Genomic DNA, 9,535 nt, shown 5'->3' with positions numbered 1-9,535 from the left:
TCTCAGAAGCTGAGGGGCAGCACTGAGCAGTGTCTCTTAAGTCAGTTATGTCCAGCCATAACAAACTTTACTGCAAGAGTAGATCTAAACTGAGGTACCATCCTAATAGAGCCTTCTTGGATTATATTCCTGGTCCCTGTGGTAGGTATAGAATTTGCCAGAATACTCCTGCATTATTAGTGAGTCAGAAAAAGACACTGTTCATGTTTGTAGAACTGATTTTTTAATATAAAGCCATGTCTTGTGTTCAAATATACAATCAACGTGGTCTGCAAAATATTAAAAATACCTTGCAAAAGTAGAATAAAGAAACATTTCACACATAGACACAAATTACAGAATGAAAACAACTGTTTCTTCAAACTCTGTGCTAGAAGAGACAGACAACACTTTTTTTTTTAACCATCAACCAATGAAAAGAAACTTGGTCAAAATTTCAGAAGGATAAAATACTGTCTTACAGGTGAAAACTCTATGATATTTCTATAATGACATTCTTGGTCGACACATCCTAAACTGCATTTAACGTGACAGGTTACTGAGAATGCCCCTAATTATTTGATGCAGGTTAATTTAATGAAAATATTCTATTTTCCACTGAATGCTGCTAAAATACAGCACAAAATCTTTAAAGATTTTTGCAAGCGTGAGTATCACCTCACAAGTTCTCATTTCTGCTGTCCAGTTAACACCATTTACTCAGCCCACCCAATGATCTTATACATCAGAGCCCTCAAAAGCCGGGCTTCGTAGGTGACTGTGTTTTTCCCACTGTGCATCCTACTCTCTTCCAGGGGGTGCTCAATGACAGCTGGGATGTTTCTCCCATACAGCTCGCACTGCTTCAGGAACTGAACACACTCCTGGATGACGCTGTCACGCAGCATGATCATGTGCTTGGACATGTTCTCCAGCAGGGACAGGAAACACCGCTTGGCGTAGTACCATGTGTCAGTGCTCAGCTTTTTGTTATACGGCTCCAGACTTTTAATGATCCTTGAAATACCAAAGTCATAGTTTCCCTTCACACAGTAGAGGGTACCAATGACCAGATTGACAATGCAAAGATGGTAGGTGTTTTTATCAGGATTGTCATAGGACAGCTGCTCTTCTGCTTTCTCAATCTTCCTCATTAGTTCCTCTGCATCTTCATTCTGGCTTGTCAGGATGTAGGAAACACAGAGGTTGGCTAACACAATGGCACTGACATTGAGGATGTTGTCATAGTGCTTCTTAACTATTGGCTCATAGAAGCTGATAGCCTCTTTGTACTTGTTCTCTTGCATGAAGAGCACATGAGCCACGTTGAGCTTCCACACCTCGTGTTCCTTGCAGAACTCCACTGATTTGCGGAAGATCTTTTCTACCATTGTGTAGTTCTTCATGTCCCAGTAAATCTTTGCTTGGGCCATCAAGACAGGTACATATTTATCCAGAGTCTCATCATACTCATTAACTGCCTTTTTAAGAGCTTCATCATCCCAGTTTTGCCTAGCTTCCTGTACCTGCTTCGTGAGTTTTCTCAGCTGCTCAGTCATTGTCCCTGCTAAATCATCTAACTTGTGGAAAGCCTCCTCAGGGGCAGTTTGACAAGTGATAATGGCATCCAAGAAGTTGTACAAGTAAGGTGTGAGCAGTTTGTAAGTCAGATGGGTATTCTCCGCCAGCACATCAGCTGCCAGATCGTAGTACTGATGCTTGCAATAGAGGAGTAGCAAGTTACCAAAAGTTTCTGGCGGACAGGGGTTCTGCAGGAGGAGAAACTGCAGCTTCCCAAACCCTTCAGTGGGCTGGCTGTCCATGTTCATCAGTGCTTGGTTGTGCAGCGTGACAGGATCCAGCTCCTCCTCGGCCCTCGGGGGCATGTCAGTGAGTGCCTCCTGGGCCGCCCGCAGGTTGCGCAGCTGGTACTCGATGGCTGCCTTGAGGTTGAAGGCCTCCACCAGGGCCGTGCGGTGCAGGAGCAGCGTGTTGCCCACGCTGCGGACGTCGATGCCCTCGGTGGTCATGCCCACGCTGAGCTCGGGGTGCTGGTGGATGCCGTGCTTGATGATGTCGGAGATGTACTTGAGGGCGGCCGGGTACTGCTTGGCGGCGTAGGAGCACAGCGCCATGTTGTAGGACAGCTCCGGGCAGTACCCCAGCACCTGCATGGCGCTGCCGAACTTGCCGCTGGCCTCCTCGTGCCGGCCCTGCCGGTACAGCAGGCAGCCCAGGTTCACCTCGGCATCGGCCCGCTCCGAGGGCTCCTCGGCTGCGCCGGGGCCGCCATCAGCGGCGGCGGCCAGCTCCTCCTCCACCAGGCTCTGTGCCGCCGGGAGGTCGCCCTGGGCATAGTGCACAGCGGCCTGGAGCCGCAGGGCCCGGCGCTGGAAGGCGGGCACGTCCAGCAGCGGGCTGGCGGCGCGCAGGGCCTCGGCAAACAGCCCGGCCTTGTAGAGGGCCTGCGCGTGGCACAGCCGGTACGGGGCCAGCTGCGGGTGCAGCGCCGACAGCTGCTCGTAGCACTCGGCCGCCGCCGCGAACTCCTGCAGCTGGTAGTGGCAGTAGCCCAGCAGTGAGAGGCAGCCACGGGAGCGGCTGCTCTTCTGCAGCCCGCGGCTCAGCAGCGACACCGCCTCCGCGTAGCGCCCGCCTCCGATCAGCCCGTACACCACGGCCGTGTGCTGCCCGTCGGGCACCGGTGCGGCCTCCATGGCCGGCACCGGCACCGCCGCGACGGGGGCGGAAGCGGAGCCCTCGCTGCCATGGCAACGGCGCCGCCGGGCCGGAAGCGGAGCCCTCGCTGCCACGGCCGGAAATGGGTATTTCCCCGTTGCCATGGCAACGGCGTTGTCGAGCCGGAAGTCACGTTGCGGGCGTTGCGAGGAGGCGGTGTGAGCGCGGCCCGGGACGCTGGGAACGGGGCCGCCCCTTCGGTAGGGGGATGGCGGCGGCCGCGTGCCCAGGCTTGTCCGGCCGCCCTGATGCCGGTCGGGGCTGGTACCCTGGAGAGGAGCCGCGTCCTCTGCGTTTGCCCGCCCTTTTGTGTTCCCCTCCTGTCTCTCGGGCAGATTCCAAACTGGCTCAAAGAGCTCGAGCCTCATGAAGTCGCCGCCTAGACCGGGACTTTCCCCTCCTTTCGGGATCTCATGCAGCTGGAAACAATAAAGAGTAAAAATCAACTGTATTTCTAAATGTTTTGTGATAGCTCCCTTAAGCAGGCGGTATGGTGTAAAAGCAGGCCTTAAGCTAAATACGCAGTCTGGGAGCGCAGGAAGTATATTATTGCTGTCGTGGGCTTTTTCAACCTGAAACATCCCCGTCACAGCCCATCAAGACCCACAGTTTGTTACGGCTGGTGGAAGGCAGGAAGTGTGTTTGTACCTTGGCACAATCCACCGGCTTTCCTGCAGCTTTAAAAAGTAGAAGAAATTATTTCCAACTTTTCCGAAACTACTTCAACAATGTAACTGTGCTTTGGAGGAACTGGTATTTCTACTGAACAGTGGTGCATCCAGATCACAGACTGTATAATCTGTGTAATTACATGTGAACAGCTCTGGAAGAGTCACTGTCCAGATTTGGTTTCTGGTCATTCCAAACTGATGCCAAGCATACTCAGTGAAGAAGTTTGGTTTGCTTGCAAGGTAGTGTGTCAAAAATCGTATCTGGGCCACTCAGTCTCACGTGTTTCCAGGACCTTCTATATGTGTGATTCATTAATCAGTAGATATAGCTCTGATTCATCCCAACAAGGCAGTTTCAAAGCAAAAAAGCAATAATAAAGAAAGAAAATCACAGCAAGCCATTAAAATTGTTTTATTTTTTTTAGAGAGACCAATAAAACCAAGTTGTTAATTTCAAAAACATGCTTTAAAAAACTGAATAAGCACAGTTTGATCTACTAAAGCAAACAATAAGAGTAATGGTCTTAAAATGCAAAAAAACGGAAAAGGATGCAGAAGTCTTTTTAAAAAGTTACACATTTTGCAAGTATGTGGGATTCACTTGCATTAGAAAGGTACACATGGTACTTCTGTGCATTTGTCAGTTGTTTCCCACAGGCAAAGGTTCAGGGGTTATAATGGTATTCCCCATACAACTGTAAGATGCAGTGGCAACATGCTTATGAATTTGTAATTAAATACAAATTAATCCAAGAAAGAAAAGGTAACAAGCAATATACAGTATGTATTCCAATACTGGCACATTCAAGTGATGGAAATCTGTGGAGTATCTCATTTCAGCTGATTTATACCTCCCACTTCATTGCTATGTTAGAAACCATTTACATGACTTTACTCTTTAAATCTTTCATTCCTTTGACAAAGCCAATAAGAAAAACCTTCTTGCTTTACATTTTCTTGCCCCAAACATTCAGCATTGGAAATGTCTGTTAATGTATTTTACATAACCTTGAAATAAACCTGTTTTAAAATTTCACTCAATGCATAAGTGACCTATCAGTAACTAAATTGTTTTAATTTTATGAAGGGAAAATAAGTATTTGGCCTGTAGACTGAAACACTCCTATTTTTCCACTAGGATTACTTCATCTAAATACTACAATTGACCTTAGGCACTGCTGGTTGCAGTTTTCAAAAATAATTTGTGAGTACTAGTATTGGCTTTGTTGGTAACTACAGGCACATTATGAGATTGCAGTGCACTCTAAGAAGGAGCAATTAGCAAGGTCACCAGACCAGAAAAATGCAGCTGCTGTACCAAGGACACCATCTGAAGAAATACCTGAGCTAAAATGAAACATCCTTGTCTGCTCTGTGATTACAAAACATACAATCAACCTTCTGGGCAAGACCTTGGCCCTGTAAATAAAAATGGTTGGCTCCATGGAGAGTTGTGTCCACCGCCACGAGACATCCAGTTTAAACTTCTGGGAGCTACTGCTGCCTGTCCTTGTGAGACTTTGCTTTGGAGCAGGAGCAAAACCATGTCCTGACAGAAACAGATGTCTACATCTTCATCATGTTATGAAGCTGTTGTCGTTTGTCTGTAGGTCCCAGGCTGGGAGAGAATTGTCTGATTTTACTACTTGAACTATGGCCAAAGACACCTTTTGGGAATCTCATTCTTGGGAGGTGGGAAACCCTTCTGCCTGAGCCACAGCAGAGCTTCTACTCATGTGCTCCTTGCCTGGAACAGTGTTCGGTTCTCTGGTGGGGTCACAGTGTCATGTTGTAGGGGAGCACTTCAATCCAGAACGGTTTACATATGAGCCTCTCCTGAGCTCTTCCACCAAAGCCTGTCTGCTCCGTGCATCTCCCAGGAGTGATGCAGAAATTGGGGCTGTACCCAGCAGGCATCCTTGTCTCTGTGCTAAGCACAAGTAAGGGGCTTTGGCAGAAGGGCAGGAGACAAGACCACCATTGTGACTCCCCACAGCCTGGTGAGGAAGATGCCCCTGCAGTTTGAAAGCCTGCTGCAAATCAAGCAGGATTTGAGTATCAGGCTTTTTCCTGATTACCCTGTGCAATTCTAGGACAGTTCTGTGTTTGTTTTGTTGGGTTTTTTTTTTTGCAAGGAAAGGTTGATTTCGGTAAGTGGTCTCACAGGTGGGAATCCTGAGAAGAATTACTGTTTGGCCTGAACCATCTTTGAGGATAGGGAGGAAGATCCAGATCTTCTCCTGAGCATTTTTCTGGTGAAAAAGTGAGGGCTGCTGCCTGGCTCCCTAATTCATGGGACTAAAAACCTGACTGAATTCAGGCTGCAGTTAGCACAATTCAGTAGGACACCTAGAAAAAAGGCATTGCCATTGAACCAGCTTAAAGCACCTTTGGGGGACAACAAAGCCTGTGTGATCCTATGGATAATCTACATGCTCATCCTATTTTAGCACTGGAATTGTAAATTCTAGAGGCCTCATTTAAGGGTAAATTTCCACTGACTGCTGGAGCAAGTAAGTGGTTCTTTGTCTGTTGCTGATGTGTTGGGCATCTGCAGGGGAAGGCCAAGCACATGCCCTCTAATTTGTCCTCACCTCTTGTGGACCCATGTTTTATATGCACTCACAGAATTAAGATGATTTCAATGGGTTTTTTAATGTCTCCTTGTTCAGCAGGCAGGGAAGCAAGTAAAAGATGTAGAATGAGATTAAACGATCTACACAGTCATCTCTCCTGTGCATATCTTGGAAGTTTGGCAAAACTGACTGAAATACTGCGAAATACTGCAAACCAGATACAATTTCTGTCTATCAAGCTTATGAGCAGTAGCTAAAAAGTGTTTTCCACCATCTTAAAATATAATAGGCTTGGAATACATTTCTTTACTGTACTGCATGCTTCCACAAAGAATCTTCTTTTTCTCTCCAACATTTTTTGTTTTAAGAAATAGTATAAGATTTTTGTTTGTTTAGTTTCAGAGACCAAATGCTGTTCTGAGATGCACTACCGGGCCCCCCGGTTTCAGCAGGGTTGCTTCATTTCGCCTGAGAACAATTTGATAAGATCGAGCTGTGTGCTCTCATTTTCTTCCTTGTGATGGAGGAGCAGAACCATAACATTAGTCAGCAGTTTCTGAATTTTGACCCACAATGGCAAAGATACCAAAAGACAGGAGAAATAGATGGAGGCAATTACAAACAGTCACTTGATTGATGGTTGACATTGTTAGAGCTTCAGCTGTGTGTCAGCTTGCGGTGGTGCCGAATCCCTATCCCTGCCGGTGGGTGTTGCCATGGGCAACAGTGCACTGAAGCCAATAAAAAGGAGAGGAAATGAGGGGAGACTCAACCTTCGGGGAGGCTGTAGGGTATGCATTATAAATTATGTTATACTTAGCAATATGCAATACCAAAATTCAGGAAATCTGTGTGTACCTGCCAGCAGTACTGTTGGTTCCTAGTATCTGTTTCTCCCATAACGTATGTATTGTAAGTTTGTATGGCTTGCTGCTTACTGTACTGTGTCTGCCCTTATTCAGAGAAGAAAGAAGTGGTAAAAGAATAGCAGAAATATTTCCATTTGATGCATGTACTCACTGCTGTGCAGTCTGCATTTCTGGTCCTTCCTGCTTCTTTCTGCTAGAGAAAGTGATGTGGTTCTGTTGTGCACTGACAAATTGGCTCACAATGCTACTGAATTTCCAGCTATTGTCCTACACACTGTGGTTAGAAGCACAGAACCTTTTTGTTGTGTTTCTTTTAAAGAAGTGATCAGCAGATTTGTTGTTTCTGTTTGATTGTGAGACAGATGTAGTCAGCTTTCCTAAGGCGCTAACGACTCACTTTCCTTAGAAAGGAGGAAACCTCTTTTAGCATCTGGTCAGCTGAGCCAGGTTCTGATTTCCATTAAGTTGGTGCCAGTTCAAGGTAATTCCACTGAAGTAAACGGAATTTGGCACAGGTGTAAAACTAAGCTGAATTCAGCTTTAATTTCTGCTGCCAGACAACCCTATATTTAGAATCCCATTTTTCATGGAGTACAAAGGCTTTCTCCCCCCCCCCCCAATGAATGGGCAGTCGTTAGCACTGCAACATGACTCCTTTTGTGTCCGGTCATGCAGCAGAGAAAGCACCCTCAAATCATAGATCACAGGTTTGCTACACTAGTGATCCTTGTACTAATAAAAAGAGACCAACTTCCAGGTAATACCAGGGTCATCACACAGAACTGGATATGTTTGGTTTTGTGACCTATCATGTTTGATTAGATTTTTATGGACACCTTTACCACTGATGGCTACATGTGAGCCTTGACTAGAGCAGTGCTAGCTGTAGTAATAGCATCTGAAATTGTACTGAAAGACCTGCAAGAGAGTAAGAGGTAGTCAGTCCAGTGTGATGATATTCTTCCTCTCCACCATTTCAAAATATTAATTTCAACTGAAAATTTTACTAGGAAGGTTTATCCGTGGTCCACTTTTTAATGTAATATAAACCTGAAGCACAAGGCAACAGATTTCCTTTTTTATTTGTATTCTATTTTCATAAAAGCCCATTAATCTTTTCCTTAGGGGACACTGTAATTTAAAAAAAAAATAAATGTGTTAAAAGAGCATTTTTTAAAAGAAAAAAAACACTCTAAAATTACCATGCAATATTTTGCCCTTGTGCAAACTTCCCCTTGCTGAGAAATTTGCTGCTCTGTTAATATGAATTTCTCCAGGAAGAAGGGACAGCTTGGTGCTTTTAAAGATAATAAAGTTTGTTTTTAAATGTAGCAAAGGTAGGCAATTCTAAAAGCCCTGATCAATCACTAAGAAGCTTTGTTGTAAAAAAATACTTCTTTAGAATACAAAGCAGGCTTTTCAGAATGTTCAGGCTTAAAAGAGGAGGGAGAGTAGGAGAGGAACATCACAAAAGCAGGCATAATTAATTCATAACATGTACTGAAGAGATGCAAAACAACAATGTAATTACATACTATTCTGTTTTGTGCAGTTCCTTGCATATAAATTGGCCAGCTTGCATCCCAGTTCTGCTCTGTATTATTAATTTTATTGAGATGTGAGTTCTTATATTTCAGTCTGGTGTCAGCTTTACGGATTTTTACAGCAGCAGTTGAAATGTAGTGGAGCTGAATGAACGCTTCTTATGTTAAGTCTTCCGTGTGTCTCCAGATACCAGCGCAATCTCACTGCAGGCCTTCCTTTCAGTCCCACTAAGCCTCACAGTAAAAGCAAACTATGCTGCCATCAAGATAATATCCAATCAATTAAGCATGTCTGCTAAAGCGTTTCTTAAAAAAAAGTTGGGTCTAAGCTTACATAAACCTTTCAGACAGCTCTTATTGTAAAGTGACACTGATATTTTCAGGCTTAATTTATGTCTTTGAGAGACATTGTAAAGGTAGAGGAAAAGGAGGATGAGGATGTCACCTGAGAAGGAAGTTTTTTTTGGTGCAGCTCCTCCCATTTACCTCTATTTACTGCCACGGAGTCCAGCATAGGCTTCAGTTTCACATTGAGTTTCACTAGACACTGAAAGAAGATTAAAAAGAAGATGAATGAAAAAATATTGACACTGCATCAACTCCTTCGATGGACAGTTCATGGAGTAACAGGGTAAAAAGAGAGTTTAATCTGCACCATGCCCCTACCCTCCTTGCCCCCAGGTGTGTACATACCTGTGATGCCTTAAGCCCATAATGGTTTTCTTATTTTTATACCTTATAAGTTTTATAAGTAATAGAAGTAGATTTTAGAAACCCTTTCTCCCTCCTCCCTGTAGCACCCCTTAGTTTATACATTCCATACTCCCTATATCACCCTACCCCCATATCCAGTAGATGATGTTTAGTCTTTTAGTCAAGGTAAGCCTGTCTTGTTTGGAGAACGCTTGTATCTTGGCCTAAACTGCAGGACAGAGTCAAAGAACTGGGTCACCCTGCTCTCTGTACGCTGAAGATGATGAAGATGATGAAGAGGGGGTCCCAAAAAGCACCCCAGACCCAATTCCGAGAGGCGGGCCAGGGGGTGGACCAGGCCAAAAGTTAGAGGAGGACACACTTGGGATTGGCCAAATATTGTTATAAATGTAACATCTCGGGCACAGCCCGGCGCGCCGTGTAACATCTATTTGCCTTGGCAT

The 9,535-nt window shown here is 45.1% G+C and overlaps 2 protein-coding genes across 5 annotated transcripts in view; both read right to left on the bottom strand.

Moving 5' to 3' along the window:
- Positions 1-200: 200 nt before the first annotated feature.
- Positions 201-2,756, bottom strand: TTC30B (tetratricopeptide repeat domain 30B). The gene has a single exon (XM_027678468.1). It carries the CDS (start codon positions 2,694-2,696, stop codon positions 696-698), a length of 2,001 nt encoding a protein of 666 aa, XP_027534269.1. The 5' UTR covers positions 2,697-2,756; the 3' UTR covers positions 201-695.
- A 1,079-nt stretch (positions 2,757-3,835) lies between these two features.
- PDE11A (phosphodiesterase 11A) overlaps positions 3,836-9,535 on the bottom strand; it is a 130,005-nt gene continuing 124,305 nt past the window's right edge. For 2 of the 4 annotated variants that reach the window (XM_027678467.1, XM_027678464.1), the window contains exon 20: positions 3,836-8,925. In XM_027678467.1, the coding sequence (XP_027534268.1) occupies positions 8,764-8,925 (162 nt within the window). In that variant the 3' untranslated portion in view covers positions 3,836-8,763. The remainder of the gene's footprint in view (positions 8,926-9,535) is intronic. The other 2 variants (XM_027678466.1, XM_027678465.1) reach the window with 2 other exon arrangements.

Source organism: Neopelma chrysocephalum, unplaced genomic scaffold (genome assembly GCF_003984885.1).
Source record: "Neopelma chrysocephalum unplaced genomic scaffold, ASM398488v2 Primary Assembly neopelma1_44, whole genome shotgun sequence".
NCBI classification, from domain to species: domain Eukaryota; kingdom Metazoa; phylum Chordata; class Aves; order Passeriformes; family Pipridae; genus Neopelma; species Neopelma chrysocephalum.
Note: the sequence above shows the minus strand (reverse complement) of the source record. Positions and strands in the feature narration are given on the sequence as shown.